At 34.6% G+C, this 22,455-nt stretch overlaps 3 protein-coding genes across 3 annotated transcripts; 2 read left to right on the forward strand and 1 right to left on the reverse strand.

Annotated features, from left to right (window-relative positions):
* Positions 1-1,129: 1,129 nt before the first annotated feature.
* Positions 1,130-2,586, forward strand: LOC131595790 (calmodulin-like protein 8). Its single transcript, XM_058868259.1, has 4 exons — positions 1,130-1,334; positions 1,417-1,574; positions 1,663-1,743; positions 2,237-2,586. The coding sequence occupies exons 1-4, from the start codon at positions 1,259-1,261 to the stop codon at positions 2,372-2,374; spliced, it is 453 nt and encodes a 150-aa protein (XP_058724242.1). The 5' UTR covers positions 1,130-1,258; the 3' UTR covers positions 2,375-2,586.
* A 5,439-nt stretch (positions 2,587-8,025) lies between these two features.
* Positions 8,026-10,271, reverse strand: LOC131595788 (pentatricopeptide repeat-containing protein At4g21300-like). The gene has a single exon (XM_058868258.1). The coding sequence runs from the start codon at positions 10,100-10,102 to the stop codon at positions 8,042-8,044; it is 2,061 nt and encodes a 686-aa protein (XP_058724241.1). The 5' UTR covers positions 10,103-10,271; the 3' UTR covers positions 8,026-8,041.
* A 9,341-nt stretch (positions 10,272-19,612) lies between these two features.
* On the forward strand, positions 19,613-20,800 carry LOC131600180 (uncharacterized). Its single transcript, XM_058872380.1, has 6 exons — positions 19,613-19,707; positions 19,811-20,002; positions 20,089-20,199; positions 20,303-20,384; positions 20,478-20,573; positions 20,659-20,800. The coding sequence occupies exons 1-6, from the start codon at positions 19,691-19,693 to the stop codon at positions 20,755-20,757; spliced, it is 597 nt and encodes a 198-aa protein (XP_058728363.1). The 5' UTR covers positions 19,613-19,690; the 3' UTR covers positions 20,758-20,800.
* The last annotated feature ends 1,655 nt before the right edge of the window (positions 20,801-22,455 follow it).

A 22,455-nucleotide genomic window follows, 5' to 3' on the forward strand; every position in this document is an offset into this window, starting at 1 on the left:
CTATCAATAAACGCTTAAAGAAAAAAGAAAACTACGTTTTCTAAATTCAACTTTTCTAGGTCTTTTCTCTTGCAGGCAAACAAGCGTGGTTTTTAGGTTGGTGGAATTTCATTGAAATTGTTGAAAACTATACTATTACACTTATCTTAAGGTTTTAAATGACTGTCAAAGTTACGTTGCAGTACTCACAATTTTGATCGATACAGATATTACAAACATTATTGATTATTATTGATTGACATCGTCGCGGTGTGAATTAATCACAATTTATTTTTTATCACAAAAATGATAGATAAAAGTATCAGTATCAATATCGGTATCGCTGCAAAGTGTATAATAATACATAGTCCATTCCCTCTTGCCTATTACTACTACCCTTCTAATTAATGACTTTTGTCCCCTAAATATCGAAGCTTCCAGCTGTACAATTTTCCTCTCCATTATAAAAACTCAAAAATCATATTATTAAATTGTTTTATCAAATCTACATGCTCCCACCTTCTCTCTGTGTATTTGGATAGAGATAAAATGCTTGCAATCTCACTCTTTTATTTCTTTTCATAATAATGTGATAAACTACTAACTTGTCAGTTTATTATATCAAATATATGAATACTATTATTTAAGGGAATGTATCCTTTTTAATAAAGTGATTGGCTGATATTTTTCATACTAAATGACAAAATTGCTATTTTGCAAATTTGAGTGATTAAATAGAATGGACAATTACAATTTCAAGGATTTAAATAATTATTTACTTGTTTAAATAATTATTTACTTGTTTAGTTAAGACTCATAGAACAATAAAGAAGAAAGTGAGCGAGAGAACCAGATATTCTCTCGTTCTCGCTTAAGGTAGTTAATTTCATCATCTATCTAATACATCACTTACTGCCCAGATTAACTGGACAGTTGTTCATATAGTCGCGTCCCTGCAAGAGATTTTAACCGTTCCCAGTAAAAATAAATTATATATTGAGAGATTAAAAAAATAATCAAAAAGAAAACTTATATTAGAAGTTGAGGTAATATATATGTATATAACCAGAAAATGCAGTCATAAACGTGCATTGACCATTCTATACTAATTAAAAATTAAAATTCAAAAAAGAAATCTTCCTAGACTTTCCCACACTGAAATCTTCATATAAGCCAGCTAAGATTGAGCTATACTCTACCACATTTTCTCTCTATCTCTCTGTCTCTCTTCAAAATTCAAACACTCTTTGAGACTTGCTATATTCAGTTTTCTTTATTAATGGAAGAAATTTTGAATGAAGACCAAATTGTTGAGATCAAAGAAGCCTTTTGCTTGTTTGACAAAGATGGAGATGGTAAATTTATAATATTTTTTTCAATTTTTTTTAAAGAATATAATGTTCTTACATAATACTATATGATAAAATTGTATAATAGGTTGCATTACTGTGGAAGAACTTGCTACGGTAATTCGGTCCTTGGATCAGAATCCAACTGAGGAAGAACTTCAAGATATGATAAATGAAGTTGATGCTGATGGCAATGGAACTATTGAATTTGTTGAATTTTTGAACTTAATGGCTAAGAAAATGAAAGTAATTATTCTTTTCTACCCTTTTAATTTCTTCAATATTATTATATTAGTGTTTTCTAATTTTGTTTTTTGTTTTTCTTGTTAATTAGGAAACTGATGCTGAGGAAGATCTGAAAGAGGCTTTCAAGGTTTTTGATAAAGATGAAAATGGATTTATTTCTGCTACTGAGGTATTAATTTCTTCTCTCTAATGGATGTTATAAATATTTATTTAATTTATATTTCAATATTATATGATAATAAGGTCACATTAATTTCACATGCACATCTATCTTACCAAGGACAGTACTTTGTACCTTTCCCCAATCAATGAATATTAGCTGTATGATTTAGTGCATGCATTAGGGTTTAATATTAGAGTCCTAGATACAATTAATACAAACAGCTTGCAAATTCTAGTTCAACTGGAAAAAAAAAAAAAAACGATATTGTTAGGTTAGACGTCGTCATCACTACACGGTTGTGTGAGCGAGTTTAAGAGTCTGTGAATCCTAATTCAACAGACAAAAGTCGATATTGTTAGCTTGGACGTTAATATTATTGTCACAGTTATGTGATCGAGTTTTAGGGGTTATGAATAGTTCGTCTGCATATTAAAAAAAAACAATTAATATGTAGAAAAATGGATAGACTTATATATTAAATTATTGTGTATTTATGCAGTTGAGACATGTTATGATTACTTTGGGTGAGAAATTAACTGATGAAGAGGTGGATCAGATGATTAAAGAAGCAGATTTGGATGGTGATGGTCAAGTTAACTATGATGAATTTGTGAAGATGATGATGACCATTGGATGAACAAAATAAACTCTCAAATATTTAACATAAAATCATTTCATTTGTTATTATTCAAATTTGTTTGGTTCCTTATAATCACATTTTCTTTCAAGAAATAATAAATGTTTCTATTTATATATTCATTGTTTGTTGCATTCTTCTTTTGTAGTTGTAGTCCATTATGTGAATAACCAACTCATTAGAATGACATCTCAACCACACTATTTTTTTTTTTGTGCAATCAATTTGATTTAGTTTGTTTAACTTCAACCCATAATTTGTTCTTTTAGTTCAAGTTTAATATTCATTTAATTGAGTTTAAGCTAGTTAATTGGGTTTATGAAAATCAATTGGGGAGATTCATTATCTAATTTTTTTTGTCTGGTAATTTGATAGTCCAAATTTTACTTCTTAAAAATTAATAAGTAAAATATCGCGGATTTGAAACTGCTCTTACAAACTGATGTCTATGTATAACTTAACTAAATTGGTTTATCAAAATAACTTAACTAAATTGGTTTATCAAAATATTAGTTGGAAGCATGTTAATGTTGAATGGGAACACTTTTGGCTCATTTTCATGGACTTTGACTAAACCAACCATTGGTTTGATTTGACCACATGATTTATAACCACAAAATTATATGGTGTGTGAGTTTGTCATTTTCTTGACTTGTAGCAATAGTAGACTTTTTTTCATCCTTAAAAAGTAAGATATAAATTAAAGGGCCCCCTCAAATTAGTTGTTACACTAATTAACCTTTAAGTTAAGAATCTTTCCTCAAAGTTAATAAAAAAAACAGTTGAACTATATAGATCTTGCAATTAGCTGTCTTGTTGACAAGCATGACACATGCACATTGCTAATATGTTCTCATCTCATGTGACTTTTACAGCAGAGACCAGTTAATTCTGAATCTGTTTGCCTCTTATCTTCCATTTTTTAAGTTATAATTTCGCTTCTTCCTTTTTGTTATCCTAATTCATTCATATAAGCACTTATTTGACAATTATTATAATGGTTAAATATATTTTTAGTCTTATAAAAATTATCTGGACACAAAAAATTCTCACATTGTTTGAAAATCGAATCAAATAAATTATTTTCGGTCCACAAAACCGGAATGGCTTAAATAACACCAAAAACACGCAATACCTCAGAAAAGTAGTACAACCGAGTTGAAGTCGGAATAGACACCAAGCAAGCAATATTCTCTCCACATCAAATCATTACTTCAAGAAAAATAAATCAGAAAGAAACTCAAAATAAAAAAATAAAAGTGAGATTCTAAAAGTTTTAATTTGGCAAAGTTGCACAAGACATGCAGCTGGTGAAGAAGTAAGACATAGACTTGTGCTTTTCTTTTCCTTTAGGTGAAGTAGACGACAACACTTCCATCTTTGAACCAGCATTGTTATCTTGTGTCTGTTCCGTCACTAGAAGATCAGCGGCTGCTTTTTCTTCTTCTTTCGAAAAACCAATGAATGAAGATTTCGATATCTCTGAGTAACTTCTTTCCATAGTAACTATTTTCTCTTCGATGTGATCATTTTCATCATGAGGCATTGAGTTACTGAGATTTTGACTTAACTTGTTTGACAAGCTATCATTTACGGACGTACAAAGCAACGGAATTTGATCGGATTCTTCTTGCCTTGGTTCGATTCGGAGGTTGAGATTGAAACTTGGTGATTTTTGCATCTGGGAAGTGATGTTTAGATTATCAGGGTTTGATTCAGTACTTAGCCTTGTTACAGTGTCCCTTGTTTCATAACCACCATATGCAAATATAGCTGTTGAAATCAATTGAGTTTTCTCTTCCATGTCGTCTCCGCGAATTTCTTCTTGAGTTTTCTCTTCCACACCGTCTCCGTGAATTTCTTCTTGCACCGAAACTTGTCCAAGTTCAGTTGTTGCTTTCTCCTTAACATTTTCCACTTCACCTTTTGGATGCATTTGGTTTTTCATATTTATGTCATAAGCATCATTGGCTTCAGCTATCGAAATGGTTTGAGTTTTCTTCCCTCTTACATCATCATCTGCATCATGAACATCTTGCGGTATATCTTTGGTTAAAGATGATGTTGGTACATTCTTATTTTCTTCTCGCAACATCTCATTTGCATGTTCACTAGTATCTTCTACGAGATTTGTATTATCAACTTCACTTATGTTATCTTCCTCTACAAAAATGACATGAAATTTAAAAAAATACAATTTTTCTTCAGCATTTCAATAACAAAACATGTACCTTTGATAGCAGAAGTGTTGTTATTTCTCATTTCTTTGCTCATACCCAAATTTCCAAATCCTGCAACATAAACAATGTTAAGAGACTATGGCAAAAACTAGAAGAACAACAATGTTATAGATTTACGATACTATGATTATAGATGATGATATTCACATGCTCCCCCTAGATTTAAGCATTTGAGGACAGGTTGATCTATATGAAATTGCCAGAGTGTTTTATACTTGGATTTGAACAACCAATAACATGGTGTTTCTTAGTGCATAAGGCCTCACTTTGGGTCATATGTCTTCTTAATAAGTATATCCAATAACTTTGGTCATAAATTCTTAATAATCTAAAGAATGGTGTGACCAAATAATGTTCACTTTCGGTGAGTCCATAATTCTGAAGTAGCTCATATACATACCGGTCTCATTATTTAAAATGCTTTTAAAATGAATCTCACACAAACATCTAACACAACGCTGACACTTCCATACTGACAATAATTCAAAAACGAAAAGAAATTGAATGTTTGAAATCAACACGTGTCAGATACTAGACACACCTTTAGTCAGAAGTGTCAATACTACATAGGCTTAGGCAGTTTGGTGTATTGTTTTTTCATTAACATTTTGTTTATTTTTGTTCTTGAAGTTTATTCTATATACACGCAAGGTGGCATGAGAAATTCAGAGTTGGGCTCATCATTGTGTACATTGTCATTCTTTAATACTCGCTCTACCTTTTTTATATGATAAGAAAAGAAGTTAACAACTCAGACTTTTCTCAAATCTTTTTCGCTTTCAAACAGATCATATAATAAAGAAACGAAAAGTTGGTTACTTTTATATATAACTAACAAGTAAAGATATAAAGAAAAGAAAAGTTGGTTAGTTTTATATATAACTTACTTGTAAACATCTTTTGCTCTAGTTAGAATCTTAAAATAGAAGTGTCAAATTTTGCTGTTTGAAAACACTTGAGTTAAGATAAATATTAGTGTTATTGTCATTCTCATGAGCAAACTGTCTTGTTACACATTTTTCTACAAAAAATTAACCTTGAAATAATTGTGGCTGACAGCATCCAAGTAAACTTTTTTCAGTTTATATTCAGTCTGAGAACCCTAACTGCAGAATATGAACATCATTTATCATCCTTTTAGTATCTTAAGCCAGAATTCGTCTCGTGGAGCTTACAGCAGATGGATAGTCAATAGTAATATTGGAACATAATTATTGAGCTTAAGAGAATAAAAACCAATTTATCAGTGTAAATTCGGAAGTTGCGCAAATATTATACACGTAAGAAGAATATGATCCAATCGCAACACTGCGTGAAAACTTTACAAACATACTACCACTTCCCTAGTAACTTAATTTCCATGCTGATCCTGATCTAACATGCTAGTTGCTGCTAAATTCTTTTATATATTTAAAACTTTCTGTCTGCTTTAAGGTCATACCAGTGCTCTAGTACACTCTGTCATGTTAAAGGTACTACAGCATCGTCATAAACAAGATACCAGGCGGTGAAATGAACGTGTGAAACAGTGAGAAATCAGATTATATGATTTATAGCAAAAACTATTTTCAAGTCATTTATGAATACCAGCCTGTTAAATAAATGAATTTCATTACTTAACATGTTATCCGAGTCTCTAACTCTCTTTTAAAAAATCATAAAGATTTCAATCATGTCATTGCCATTTCCTATTTATCAAATTTAAACTTAGCACAAGGAAAGGTTGAGCTGGTTTTTTTCCACACTTAAAGCAAAAAATGCATACACATGAAGGGGGAATGGCAGGGGTAAAGTGAAAACTAATTCTTCTTGGACCACTGCTTACCTGTGTCAAAAGTAAAGTCAGAAGAACATGATGAAACAGCTTTCAGATATTTTAAATTATCATATAAAATCAATCTCAACAACTCATCAAAGTTAATAACGCAGAACGACAACAGTAGATACATTGACTTATTTAGATATGTCTTCGACATAAATTTACGAAGCACGGACACATACACGATACTGATAGAGAAACAGACACCAAGAGACTGCTAATAATTTGAACAATAGAATTGAATGTAATCACATGTGTCATGTCGGTGTCTGACACTAACACGCGTCGGACACCAAATACACTTTCAATCTGAATTTTTGGTGCTACATTGATGAAAACCGTCTATTGGTTTTCAGGTAATATTTGTAAATCTATAAGCTCCATAGTTGAGTTCGAAATTAAACTTTGAGTTAATATAAATTAAATCAGACAAGGGAAATCATCAATGGAGCTTAATTGTGTCAAGATATATCCTTTAATCCCTCAAGGAAACAAGTACCGTATATTTAATCTACTTTTCATTTTCTCCTTGACTCAAAGAATCTCCAAATGTTGCATTTACATTCAAATAACTTGAGATTTACATCACAGGTAAATGCTATCTGAAATTTAATAGATGTTCCAAGTTTAAAATAAATAAATGGAGAGTAACACCATTTTTCTTGATTGTTTGTTACTTGCACATGTTTAAATAGAAATTGAAATAAGTGATTTTGTTCATTATATGTGAGCTCCACTAGTTCAAACCACGTGAAGTGAATTACAGGCAATAGCCGAAGGTAAAGATACATGTATAACCCAACAATAGGATATAGAATATAAAAAGCTTAAATCAATTGAATGTGCCGATAAATTTTTATCATCTAACAACTAGAAAAAGAAATAGTATGTACCTGTATTTTGTCAAAATCGTCAGGGAAAGAATGTATCTTATCTTATCCAACTCCACTTTCAAAGTTATTGACCTTTTGATGCCCATTAATACTCCACTTATAATACTCTTGGGGTGAAATTGCACCTTTAAGAAGTCGGTCGAACCATACTCCATTTTCAACACATTCAATTATAATCCATCTTATACTAGCTTTGATACCATTAGCCACAACATTAATATCATTGACCATATAGCAAAATTCTTCTGTGAAGATATAGACATCATAAGAACAATTTTTTTATATAGTTTATACCCCGTAAATGGGGGCCTTAATTTCAGTATAAGCTATACGAAGAAAAAGGCATGAAATTTTCATCACACAAATTTCAAAATGATAAATTGCAAATCTGAAAGATAGTGGCAAATGTTCAAGAGACTCGGATGATCTGACAAAATGAATAAAATTAATTGCACATAAGTTGTTTGAATAAACAATTTAATTAAGTGCTTATAGTATAAGCGTTTATCATATAAGTGTTTATAAATAAGTTATTTCTATAACAAAAATAAAATAAAATCTAACTGTTTTTATATAAGTTTTAAGTTGTTTTCATAAACTCTTCCAAACAGTTTTGTAAAATCTTATACCAATAGATAAGCTCAAATAAGTCAATCCAAAACCCATACTATGCAATATGCATGTTGTAGTCTCATTCACATCTGACAAACCAAAATCATTCCAAACATGCACTATATCCAGGAATACTTCTCACTTTCGTATTCTTTGTCACGGCCCTTATTTGAGCTACTTCATCCCACCTCCCCCCTTGGGCTCGTATACTTGATATCAAAGCATGAGCACCTGAGTTATGTGGTTGCAATTTTAATATTTGTTTTCCTATAGCCTCCCCAATCTCTGTATCTCCATATAATCTGCAAGCAGAAAGCAGAGAAGACAGTGCAGCAGAACTATGTGTTGTCGGCATGCTTTTGACCAGATTGTATGCCTCTTTAAGTCGACCAGATCGGCTTAATAAATCTACTATACAACTATAATGAACTTCACTTGGAATTATTGCATACTCCTTCATCATTATCCCAAAAATTTGTAAACCCTCTTCTACCAATCCTGAGTGGCTGCAGGCAGTGAGGACTGAAGTGAAAGTAACTTCATCGGGTGTGACTTTTGCATATTTCATAAGATCAAAGAGCTCTAATACCTCTGTATAGTTTCCATGCATCGCATATGCCCCTATCATTGCATTCCATGATGTGAGACACAGTTCTGTCATTTGCTCAAATATGTATCTAGCCATACGCAGTTTTCCACACTTAGCATACGTAGTAATAAGGGAATTATTTACAGAGAGCTTGTTACCATGGAAAAATCTGTAACTGACACAGTGAACTTCCTTAACAAAACTTAGACATCCAAGCTGGGATAATGCCTGAATGAGACCAACTAGAGTAACAGAGTCAATATTTAGATTTTCTTTTTGCAGCAGACGAAACAAATTTATGGCTTCGTCAATGTGGCCGTGATAAATATAACCCATTATCATCGAAGTCCATGAAACCAAGTCCCTTGTTCTCATCCTATTGAAGACTACCCTTGCATCCACTACACGCTCACATTTTGCATATGCATGAATAATTTGATTTGCGATTTCCACATGCGATATGTGCTTATGCCTCAATACATAACCATGTATAGACCTGACTAATCTAATGTCTCTCAATTTTGATACAGCAGAAATCAAATTAAGAAACAAAGCCACATTCGGATTAACATTCAACTTGACCATTTCACGATAAACATTTACCGCCTCCACAGGTAACTCATTTTCAAGATAACCAGACATCATAACATTATATACAACAACATCCTTATTCCCCAATCTTTTAAACAGTTTCCTAGCTTTGGTTACACTAATTTTACAGTATAGATCAACCAAAGCAGTGGAAGCCACCAAATCAAGTTCTACCCCCATCGTGATCATGTATCCATGAATGCTCATCCCTCGGCGTAAAAAATTCAATTCACCACAACACAGAACAGCATTGGCCAATGTTACCAAATCGGGCAAAACATTTCTACATATCATTTGACGAAAAAGTTGAAAAGCTTCTAAAGCCTGACCATTTTGAAGATAAGCAGCTATCAAAGTGTTCCAAGAACCGACATTTGTTGTTTTTCGAGCATCCATCTTGGCAAAAACCGAAGCAGCTAACCCTACACCATCACATTTATGATACATATCCAAAAGGGTTGTCTCAAAAACATCATCACACAAACCAATTTCTCTCCTAACAGCATAACCATGAATAGCACGGCCCTCTTGCAGCAATCCTAATCTCGCCGCTGCATGCATCAAACTCACTAACGTAACTCGATTCGGAAGCAGCCCGTGCTGCTGCATTGTAGAAGCAATTGTGAAAGCTCCATAAGCAGAGGAATCACCAGAGTGAGCATATGCATTGATAATGGAAGTGTAAGCAACAATATCTTTGTTAGTAATTTCATCAAACAGCTTATGTGCATATTTTATTTTCCCATATTGTGAGTAAAACCGAATGAGAGAAGAACCAACAAAACAATCAGAGTTGAAACTGAGCTTGATGGAATCCACGTGAACCCCTCTTCCAAATTCTAGGGCGCCTAAGGCAACACAAGTTTTGAGGCAAATGGTGATAGCTGAGGGACATAAACCGAATTTGTTGGATTTGGAAGATAAATAGCGACGGAATATGTCGTCGTATTTGACGAGCGTCGTGGAAAGGTTTTTCCGAGTCATCAAAAGCACGTCCAGTTTTCATTTCATCTCTGTAGTATCCATACCCATTTCGATTTTGATGCACATGCTCTGTGTTATCACTGATTTCTTCTTACGATGTTTTATGATTTCCCTATTTCTACAAAAAAATTTACTGTGTTTTTTTATCTTTGCCTATTTTTTTGGTCTTGCTTAGTATACAATAGTTATATGAAAAGGGTTTTACCAACAAAAATTTCATTGACCCGTGATTTTTATTTTTAAATTTCATTAGAAAGATTCTCAACGGCTCAACCCATCTCATCCTCATGCTTATCTTACACACCACATAAAATTTCACATTTGTCCTTAGCTTTCGTAGATTCACATCCGGAAGCATCTCAAATTTTGAAAAAATTTGATTCCTTCCGTAGATACATCTACGGAAAGATAATAAACTAGTGTTTTTTAAATAAAAATACACATTAAAATATGTTAAGGGAAGCTTCCGTAGATGCATCTACAGAACAGCTTAGCGCCACATTATTCCGTAGATGCATCTATGGAAGGGTCTGATATAGTTTGAACCAGCATGATCACTCCCTCATTGTTTCATTTCTCCAAACTCATCTATGATTCAATGGTATCTTAGAATCTTTTCTTTCATTTCAAACTCTCTTTAACTCCTTGTCATTCTATTCAGAATTTTGATTTCATTTTTGTTTGATTTCATTGTTCGTTTTTGTTTTCACTCTTTCTCCCTCGTATTCTGTTAAGATTTAACTTTCATTTGGTTCTTCTCATTTGTGTTGTTTTTTTAATGGTTTTGATTTTAGAAGAAAGAAGAAAGTAAGCAACAAATCTTTTCGAAAGATTTACCTGTGGTGACCATTATTTATGAATTTGTGCTTTTATCATTCATGTTGATTTTTTAGTGTTTTTTTCTTCTGTTTTTGTCATATTTATTTTGCAGTTGTGGTTTTCTGTTATGTTCATCATATTGCTTTTTTCTGTGCTAGATGTTCATACCGTGCTAGATATTCATACCGTTGATGTGTAATATGAGATTAGGATGCTTGATGCAAAAATGAGACATCATTACTATGATTTTCAAGGTTTTTTTCTTTTCATTGGAGCGTGTGGAAATAGTTTATTGGCTTACAAAGATGAGGAATGACTCTTAATTACATATCGTTTCTTGTCTTCATTGTAGGTTTATTTTGCAATTGTCTTCATGGGGTTGAATGGCTTGTCATTGTCGAAGGAATAGTTGTTGAGTGTGTGTTTGGTTAGAGGAGAATCTATGGTGATTAAGGAGTGAAATTTGTTGGTCAGTGGGGGTGAAATTTGTTTTAATTTCTCATATTGAAATTTATTTTTATGGTGAAATCTTCATGTTGAGTTTGATTAGGATGGTTTTCTTGAGCAAATTAAAGGAAAGGATTATATTGAACTGTCGATAGGTTATGCAAGACTTCTATCAAGATATCTAAAGTTGGTATGCTCAGTTTTTGCTGAAATGTAAGATTCCAACAATGTTTATAAAACTATTGATTCTGCAACTGAAGTAATAAGCTACTCCTATTTTTCCTACTGAGTTACATGTATCCTTAAGTTTTCATTTTATAATGTTACATACTGAAATTATTGATTCTGTAACCGAGGTAATAAGTTACTCCTGTTGGTCTTGCAATAGAATGTATTAATTTACTCGTCTCTTTGAATTTTATGTTGCTCTATTCCATTTTGATATGCACACCATATGTTTGATAATATGTTGCAGAGAGTTTTCACCGACATTAGCATAATTAGGTTTGATGCTTTTTTTTTAATTTATGAATGTTTTTATAATTTTTCTGATACATTTTATTGTACACTATGTTTGGTTTTTCTCCAAAAAAATTCGTTCACTATTTCACTTATAGTTTTCATTTTTCTGTGTAACAGGCTTCAAATTCCTCCCAATTGTCATAGGCAATTTCAAACGCTTTTGATGTTTGTGGCTTCTACTGGAGCTTGTGTGTTTTGAAGTTATGTGTTTTGATGTTTTGAGTCCATGGTTAAACAACAAACACTAATTTATTTGTGTTTTGCAGGTTTATGTAGCTACAAATAGGATTGCTCCTTTTATCACCTTTTTAGGGCTTTTTGAAGAATCTACAAATAAGGTTAGAGTGAAAATACTTAGTTTTCAACTCTATTATTAGAACTGATGCCCTTACTTCTATTGGTTTATTTAAGCTTAGATACTAAAAGAAGTCATTAAAGAATAAAAGTGGTTATTGGAACTGATGCCCTTACTTCTCGTATATTGGAGCATCGTTTGCGTCTGTGATCGATTGTAGCATGCGCTGCAGGATGGATTTTAATTGAGACTTTCATTGCTGGTTAATGCTACAGATTGTTCCCTTTTCAAAATCCTGGGCGGTTGATCTATCGCGCGCTATCGAACATTTCGACTCGGGTGTTCTGCAGCGTCTGTGCTTCTGGTAGATTTTTTAAGGAAAAGTGCTTGCTGGTTGTGCAGTAGGTTGTGGGGCGCGATCGTCTCGGAGTATCGAGAATTTTGGTCACTACGCCAAATTTAAGTTTTAGCAGCACCCCTACTAAAGCGCTTCTAGTAAAAAGCGCTGTTATAGGTTGCACTAAAAACAAAATAAAAAAACACGCTAAAAAAGCGCTCTTAAAGGGGGGGTAATGAAAGCGCTTTTCAAAAGCGCTCTTATAGGGGGGTATGAAAGCGCTTTCTAAAAGCGCTCTTAAAGGGGGTGGGTATGACAGCGCTTTTAAGAAGCGCTCTTACAGAATGGGCTACGAAAGCGCTTTCTAAAGCGCTGCTATAGGGGTAGGATACGAAAGCGTTTTTCTCCTAAAAAGCGCTGGCATAGGGGGTCCTTCTAAAGCGCTTCTCAAAAGTGCCCTCGTAGGTGTTTTAAAATAGAACAAATTAAACTTGCCCCAATATTTCTCAGTATCTCTTCTTCTCCTTCGCGACATAACACAGAATCCCTAAATCAATTTCTTCCCTAAATCAATTTCAATCCTCCGCCACGACCTGCCACGACCTTCAGCCGTCTCCGCCGCTTCAGTGCAGTGTCGTCTCCGCCGCTTCAGTGCCGTTCTCCGTTCTCCCTCCGCCTCTGGTTTGCTGCATCCCTTTAGGTAATTTCTATGTTGTCTCTTCTGCTTCTTATTCATATTGAATCATCTGGTTCATATCATTCTGTATTCTAGTGTTCTCTTCTGCTTCTTATTCATACTGCTTAGGTTTTTGAATATGCTGAGAGAGGATTCTGTATTCTAGTGTTCTCTTCATACTTCTTATTCATACTGCTTAGGTTTTAATCATTTTCAATTAAGCTGAAACATTATAGTTATTTTTACTAGTGTCGATTGAGTGGTGAAGTTGAGATATCATGCCGAAATATGACAATCGGATCGGTTATGCCGAAACATGCATCTATGGTGAATGAACCGGACGCTTACTTACTAATTTTCTTGTTACACTTGATGATATTATAACATGTCCAGGTGCATTTAGGGAAGAGAAATAGTAATTGATAGGATTGCATTTTAATGACTCTTTTTTGAAAATTCCCGGATTATATTTGGTTTGGAAATTGGATTCTTGTTGAAATATATTCATAAAAGAGTGAAGATAATTTGAGTGATTGTAGGTTATGTTGTGTGTAAATACAACACGACACCGACAAATTAGTGAAGATATTTTGAGTGCTATCTTATTGATTATTAAGATTTAATAGTATCCTTTGAAATTAACGATAGAATAACATTCTTATTAATTCAAAGCATGCATGCATGGAAAAGATATGTTAATTCTCGTTACTTTCGTGATTTAGTGACTATTAAAAATCACTTATTTGATAAAATAAAAAGCACTTATTTGAGTTAATAAATTTTGGTCAGTCATATTCCTGTACGTGTTTAAGTTATTCCACCTAGTGGTATTTGATAATTAAACTTCTTATAAAATATTATTGACTGAACCGTGGCCATCCTTATCCTATCTATGCTTAGCCACTCTTACTTTTTGAAATTGAAAGTGAGATTTGTCTACTTCTATTATATTTTATGGTACTATTTATAGGGTTTTTTTAATGAGAATTGCACACTGTTTCATTATAGATAAGTCTCAGTTTGAGGCTTAGCAGTACTAGTATTATCTCTTTTTATTAATACTTGAAGACATTGAGACACAACAACCATATATTTTGAAGGCAGTTCATAAATGCTTTCACAAATGCAACCACTAACTAATGTTTTGTAGAACTAGAATCCTAATATATTCTTATTCCTCTGTAGAGGGTAGTTTTTGGTCTTAATAATGGTATTGAACAAATAGTTGAATATGCTACAGTTTGCATATACTTCCTTCACTTTTATGATATTTGTATTTAACTGCATCGTGTGTGTGTGTTTAATTTTAAAGTTGTCTCCTGCTAAAGTCTTATGGTATTTTCCTATAATTCCGAGATTTAGACGCATGTATCGTAGTGAGACCGATTCAAGACACTTGACTTGGCATGCAGATGAAAGAATTATTGATGGAAAGTTGCGACATCCGGCAGACTCACCACAATGGATGAAAGTTGATACTGATTATCCTGAATTTGGAAAAGAAGCAAGAAACCTTCGGTTGTCATTGTCTACTGATGGAATGAACCCGCATGGTATTCAAAGTATCTCGCATAGCACATGGCCTGTGATTCTTATGATCTATAACCTACCTCCGTGGCTATGTATGAAGCGTAAGTACATGATGTTATCAATGCTAATTTCTGGGCCTAAACAACCAGGGAATGACATAGACGTATACTTGGCACCGTTAATCGAAGATTTAAAGTTTTTGTGGGACAACGGTGTGGAGGTTTACGATGGGTATAGGAAGGAAAGTTTCAACTTGAGGGCGATGTTGTTTGGAACAATTAATGATTTTCCAGCATACGGAAATCTATCCGGGTACAGCAATAAAGGTCAAAAGGCGTGTCCCGTTTGTGAAGATGAAACCGATACGACACGATTGGATCTTTGTCAGAAGAATGTCTTTCTCGGTCATCGTAGATTCTTAAATTCTAATCATCACTACCGTGGGTGGAGAAAAGCATTCAACGGAAAGGCCGAACATGGTACAGCCCCGCCTTTTTTGTCAGGTGATCAAATTTTTGAAAAGGTGAAAGATGTGAGCACTCAGTTTGGCAAGCCTTTTGCACATTCACTTGTCAAGGGTGGGTGGAAGAAGAAGTCCATTTTTTTTGAACTTCCATATTGGAAGTCGTTGTACGTAAGACATTTCCTGGATGTTATGCATATTGAAAAAAATGTATTTGACAGCGTTATAGGTACGTTACTCAATATACCAGGAAAGTCTAAGGATGGCGTTAACATAAGGAATGACATGGTAAACATGGGGATGAGAACTGAATTGAGACCCGTGACGAAAGGAAGACGAACATATCTGCCACCTGCTGTTTACACTCTATCTAGAAAGGAGAAGAAAACATTGTGTAAGTTCCTCAGTGAAGTTAAAGTTCCAGAAGGCTACTCTTCAGATATTAGAAGACTTGTGTCCATGAAAGACCTCAAGTTAAAGAGTTTGAAGACGCATGATTGTCATGTTATAATGGAACATTTTTTACCAATAGGTATACGTTTTATTCTGCCAGAAAAAGTAAGAAGCGCAATAACTAAGTTGTGTTTCTTCTTCAGGTCAATTTGCAGTAAGGTGGTCGATCCCGCGATCTTACCAACATTGCAAAAAGAGATAGTTGTTACTTTATGTGATCTTGAAATGTATTTTCCTCCCTCGTCTTTTGACATAATGGTTCATCTAGTCGTTCATCTTGTGAAAGAGACACAATTGTGCGGGCCAGCTTATATGAGATGGATGTACCCTGCTGAACGTTATATGAAAATATTAAAAGGGTACGTGAAAAACAGAAGTCGACCGGAGGGTTGTATTGCCGAACGATACGTTGTTGAAGAAGCGGTTGAGTTTTGTACTGAATATCTGTCAAATGTTCAATCAATTGGACTCCCCAAATCTCATATTGTCGAAAAAAAGAAGGAAAAAGGCTAATTGGAAATAAAGTTGTGACAGTATCAATGGTCGAACGGGATCAAGCGCACTTGTATGTTCTGCACAATGAGATTGAGGTTGAGCCGTATGTTGAAATGCACAAGGTTGTTCTCCGAGATTTAAATCCAAATAGAAATGAGAACTGGATAGTACGAGAGCACAATCGAAGTTTCATACCGTGGTTTAGGGATCATATTTATTCAAAGTATCGTTCAGATCCTGCTTCAGTAACAGAAAGGTTGAGATGTTTAGCCTATGGTCCAACTGTAATTGTGCTTTCTTATAGCGCATACGCTATTAATGGATACACATTTTATACCAAAGAACAGGATGATAAAATTACTATGCAAAATAGTGGTGTTACCTTGGTAGCTGAAGCAATGCACATATCAAGTGCGAATGACTTAAATCCGAAATTTGCAAATTTGTCATATTTTGGGGTTATCGAGCGCATTTTGGTGTTTGATTACGCGAAGTTTCAGATTCCTGTATTTGGTTGCAAGTGGGTTGAAAATAATAGTGGCATACGAATGGATAAGTCGGGATTTTTGCAAGTGGATCTCAATAGGGTAGGGTACAAAGATGAGCCTTTCATTTTAGCCTCTCAAGCTAAACAAGTGTTCTATGTCAATGATCCGACAAGTACGAAATGGTCTATAGTGCTTTTATCTAACAAAATAGTAGATGAAAACATTGAAGATCAAAGTGATATTGGTGTTGGCATTGAATCTTGTACAAGAAACGATCAAAATGAGAATGAATCTTGTACTAGAAATGATCATAATGAGGGTATTTGGATCAATCCAACCGTCCGCGTTGTTAAGAGACGCGTAGAACACAATCCTACCAAGAAAAGAAAGAGACGTTAGTGATAAAGGTAATAGTATACATATTCCGACTAATTTGTTTTATTCAATTTGTACCGATTGTTTTAATCAATAGTATAGTACTTATTCAATTTTGGTGCATATTCTCGTTTTGTACATAACTTTTGAACCATGTATCCGTTTGTCGACTTCTTTACATGTAACTATACTATTTTGACGATTCCGGAGCTGCTCATGCACTTATATGTTCATTTCGGGACTGTTTTTTTATCGGTTTTGCTTCTGCCCGTAATCAAAAGTCGGGCTTAGGGTCTGAATTTCGGAAAACCGACTTTATTTTTGAGTCCGTGGGGACGTTTTACCATAGCCATGTAAATTTCGTTCAATTCCGACAACTTTATTTTTTGACGCTTATTTTGATTTGTACCGATTTCGTTTCCGATTTACTTGTACATGCATGGTTTGACTTCCATTTTACTTGTATAGATTGTTAGCTTATTAATAGTGTACTAATGTGCTTTAGTTTGTTTGATACAGGTTAAATGGCTCCGGATAGAGATGCTCCACCTGAAAACTCACAAGAAAGAGATGCTCAAGAAAGAGATGCCACGGGTACAAATGCTCCACCTGATACTGAAGCAAAAGAAGTTGCACGAGGCATCACTATCATGAAGGGAATCGTTCGACATAGAGACCAAGGATTAGTATACCGATTGGAATGGAATTCTGATAAACAAGCAATTGGTCCTAATTCTGCAAAGTTGACAAGTTATATTGGTACACTTGTTCGTATGCATATTCCGGTCTCCGTAGCTAAATGGAATCTGAAAAGCGAAGACTTGGATGCGAAAAAAAAAGCGATTTGGGACGAGCTTCAGGTATATATCATATATGGTTAATTGTTGTTATTATCTTGACGATAAATTGTTTAAATTACTTATACTAACACACTATGAGTATGTTTTTTTGCAGAGGACTTTTGAGATACCAGATGATCGTAGACGCTACATACTTGGTTTGGCCGGCAAAAGATATAGAGGGTGGAAAGCTTTTTTGACAAACACTTATCTTAAGGATAAAGATGGAAACTTTCTTGAAGAGGCACCGGGACGGCCAAAAAAGTATGAGATCTTCATTGGTGAAGAAGATTGGGCTAAGTTTGTAGAGCAAAGAGATGAAGATTTTCGGAAAAGGAGTGCCAAGAATAGTGCGAGAGCATCCAAACCCGCATATCCATACAAAAAAGGGCGTTTGGGATATGCACGCTTGGAGGATAAAATTGTAAGTAAATAGAAATGCATTTTAATTAATTGTCTAAATGTGTTTTATTTGACGATTTTATCATTTGTGTCAATGCATAGTTAGAGGAGACTAAAAGTGAGGAAACCTCACTTCCTGAACATGTGTTGTGGAGGGAAGCTCGTGTGGGCAAGGATCATGCTGTCGATCCCGAAGTTCAGAGAGTTTTTACTGAATGTGTAAGTATAATACTGTGTCTTTAATTAAATCAAATGTTTTTTAATATATAAATGATTTTTTAATGTAAATGAATTACAGGAGACCTTGTCGCAATCGGCATCCACCGGTGAGGGAAGCGTACTTAGTAGAGCACTAGATGCTCCTGAGTATCCCGGTCGGGTGAGGGGTAAGGGTCATGGTGTGACTCCAACCTCTTTTTACAAGAGTCCTAGGAGAAGAAATCCTTCAAATGAAGAAGTGTTGCAAAAGTTGGCGGAATTGCAAGCACAAGTCTCTGAATTGCAAAGAGATAAAGAGGCGTATATGAGAGAAAAGTGCAACACTTCATCGGTGAAAGAAACTAGTGATAAGGATAGTATCAACTATCAAAGGAAATTTCCCGAGGTAATTATAATTTTTTTTCCTTTTAAATTGTTCTATTTTATTAATGATAATGACTTTATATTTACTATTGGTTTGGGGCATTTCATCTTGCCAACTATACTTATCGGAACCGACTTATCGACTAGTTGGCAAGGGAAAAGTGCACAACACTTTGGGAGATTTACTTCACCATAGACCGCTCCCGGATGGACACCTGAAAGTATCGGTGGATGTTGTAGTAGATCATGATGCGATGCTACCGGTACCTGACATGGTCTCAAAGACGACATTGCTGCGAGATGCAATAGGATCATTTGTTGCATGGCCCTCGGAGCTCATTACCATTAGTGATGAGGTATATTGAAAACGATTATGAATCATTTAGTTTTCGAATGTCAATTCTAAACTGTTTATTAATTATTTTTTACATTTTAATTTTAGACTGCTCCTATAAAACCCACAGTTAAGGGTAAAGGGATTTTACAGGAGGAGGAGTCCGTTGCATCACTAAAAGAGGTACATTTAAAGTGTTAATAATTAATCTGAATCTAAATCTGCATGATTTATATTTTACCTAACTTATATGATTTTTAGGCATCCGCTCGAGAGTCACAACAAGTGACGCAGCAAGTTCGTACCGTACCACCCACTGGTCCTCCGAAGCCAGCGGGAAAAAAAGGCGGTGCTTTTGTGCCTCGGTACCGGTCGACGCTCGCAACAATGGTTGATATGTCCGATTTGAAGGATGGTGCTTTACGTGAAATCGTTATGGATGAGAGTGTCTTCGGTATTGAATTCAAGTCACTTATTACACTTGATGACTTGGAGGAGATTTTTAAGCATGATCAACTAGGCGTCAATAACATGCACTCATACATCCGGTAATATTCCCTCATCCGATATATTATTTAATTAGTCCCACAATATAATTTATTTACACATTTCAATGAAAATAATCTAATGTTTATTATGTTTTTATTTAAGGTTGTTGTATGACAGAGTGTTGCGCGGGACTCCGTTGTCTAACAGATTCCGTTTCGTGTCTTCCGCCCACTGCAGCGGAATGGCAATTGCTTCGGAACGGGAATCAGTTAGACAGCGATTAGTCGATAGATTCATGTCCACCGGCAATACAGAATGTCTGCATCTTTGGGCGTATAATACCCGACCAGTAGGGTTAGTTTCTCATTCTTTGTTCATCTAATCTCTGTTTATTTTGTGTATAGCAAAATTTTCATATAACCTATTGTTTTTATTTATAGAGCACACTGGTTGCTGCTTGCTATCAACCCTATAAGGGAAGTCGTGTATTATCTGAATTCGGTAAATGGTGAATGGACCAATTATCCGGCCATGAAGGACATCGTTGATTTGTAAGTGGGATCGTTCTAAATATATATTCGTGTATATTTATATATATATTTACTTATTTGTGGGATTGATCTAAACATATGCTTTTATATATTTGTTAATTAGATCAATACAAGTGTTCCGAAGTCAACGGGACGCACAGGTATCCCGAACTAAATCTAGCAACATTACTTGGATCCAAGTGCAGGTACATTATTTTTCACAATGTTGCTTATAATATATTTATGCTACTTGATAAAACAATGCACAACTATAGAATCTTATTTGTTTTTCTATGTAGTGTCCGCAACAGAAAAACAGTTACGATTGCGGATACTTTGTATTGAGGTTTATGAAAGAAATCCTTCAGGCAAATCAATTAGAGATTCCGCTCACGGTATGAATTTATAACTTAAGATAATTTCATATAATTTATTACATTTAACTAAATGTATCATTCATATTTTGTTTTTGTTTTGTAGTACCTTGACGAATTCCGTGCCGCTGGATACCCGAAACTTAAGTTGGAAGAAATAAAAGAGGATTTGTGTCATTTTTATATTAAGCGCTTTTTCATGTAGGATTTGTGTCGAATTGAAGTACTATAATATTATTGATGTTGTAATGATGTATATATATAATTTTGGATATTATAATGGTATTATATTAGTATATATATATATATATATTGTCTTACTGATGGCTGAAATAATATCGTCGAAAATAAATTACAGGTCGAAAATATTACAGGCTGAAAACATATTACTGGTCGAAAATATTACAGGTCGACTGGGAGGATTAAATTACAGGCTGCACATTAAAATACCTCATTTAGCTACTAAAGCGCTTTTTAAAAAGCGCTCTTAAAGGCCCACATACTAAAGCGCTTCTTTTTAAAAGCGCTGCCAAAGTGAAATTCTGGTAAGACAGACCCCAGATGTCATATACGATGTTGTGACATCTGGTCTGTCATCAGCTTGGCTGAGGCAGTACATACAGATCCCTCAATTATTTATTACATCTAACATCCAGAAGTCTGGAAGTGTTGGGATCCCATATCAGTTCAGTTAACATTAACAAATCTGCTTAGCAGAGATTCTGTGTTAGCACAGTCATTAAATCACACACTGATGTCATGCACGATGTTATGACATCCAAACTGAACTTACAAATAAACAATGCAGAAACATAAACAACACAACAGAATTGTTCACCCAGTTCGGTTCAATCAACCTACTCTGGGGGCATACCAAGCCAGGGATGAAGTCCACTATTAGCAGTATCAATTCAGAGCTAAACTCCCAGTTTACAACTCCTCACTTAATCACTACCCAATGACCCTTCTACCTAGGTTCTCCCTAGATATGGAATATCTCCATTCCACTCCCAATCATAGCAATGATGTCTAGCAGTCAACAACTCAGCCACTGCATCGACGGCTTAACCACCAACAACTTAAATATACATAATAGCGTAGTTCCAAGAACACAATTTTCACTCATTGCTTCACAGCTTCTGAGTGAATATAATAAACCTCTTACCTACAGGCTTCGAGGCACAAATCAGTGACCTTCCCACAAACCGGGAGGTTCACCTACACGGCTAACCCTAAAAACTACATCTTGTCAATACTCGGCTAGCTTGATAAACTAGGTTACAAAGTTTCCTATTTATAACCTATTCCCAACTGGACTTGGGCTTACAATCACAACATTATTTGCTGTTACAAATCACAGAAAACTTTCTGCTAAAAACAAGGTCTTCAATCATAAGTTTCCTAATTTATCTTCATAATTGGAAACTGCATAATTCTCCAATATTCTAATCTTGATTCTCTTGACCTTTAAACCTGCGCCACATAGGATTGCATAATATTCCATAGAATATTCTGCATCTTTTGAGTACTTACTGAATCTTTATATTCCAGCTCAGCAGGCGCGTGACAGCTAAATATAGCAGTAACTGCTGTCAAATACTGATGTCACAGAGCATGTCGTGACATTCCATAGAACATCTTGATGTTGTACCTGTTCTGCATAAATCACAGCAAACAGTATTCTTCACTTCAATTCTCTGCTTCTCACATATCAGGGTGCCAAAAAGACAGCCCATGATTTGTTCTATTACTGATGTACAATCAGCACAATCTTTAATTTCCCAAAATAAAGACTGAGATAAATAAGGAAACATAATAGAATTAGAATAGAAACTGTAGCAGCTACTGCTGTCAAACACTGATGTCATGACATCGAGCATGACATCCAACTCACAGCATGTAT

Source organism: Vicia villosa, linkage group LG4 (assembly GCF_029867415.1).
Source record: "Vicia villosa cultivar HV-30 ecotype Madison, WI linkage group LG4, Vvil1.0, whole genome shotgun sequence".
NCBI lineage: Eukaryota > Viridiplantae > Streptophyta > Magnoliopsida > Fabales > Fabaceae > Vicia > Vicia villosa.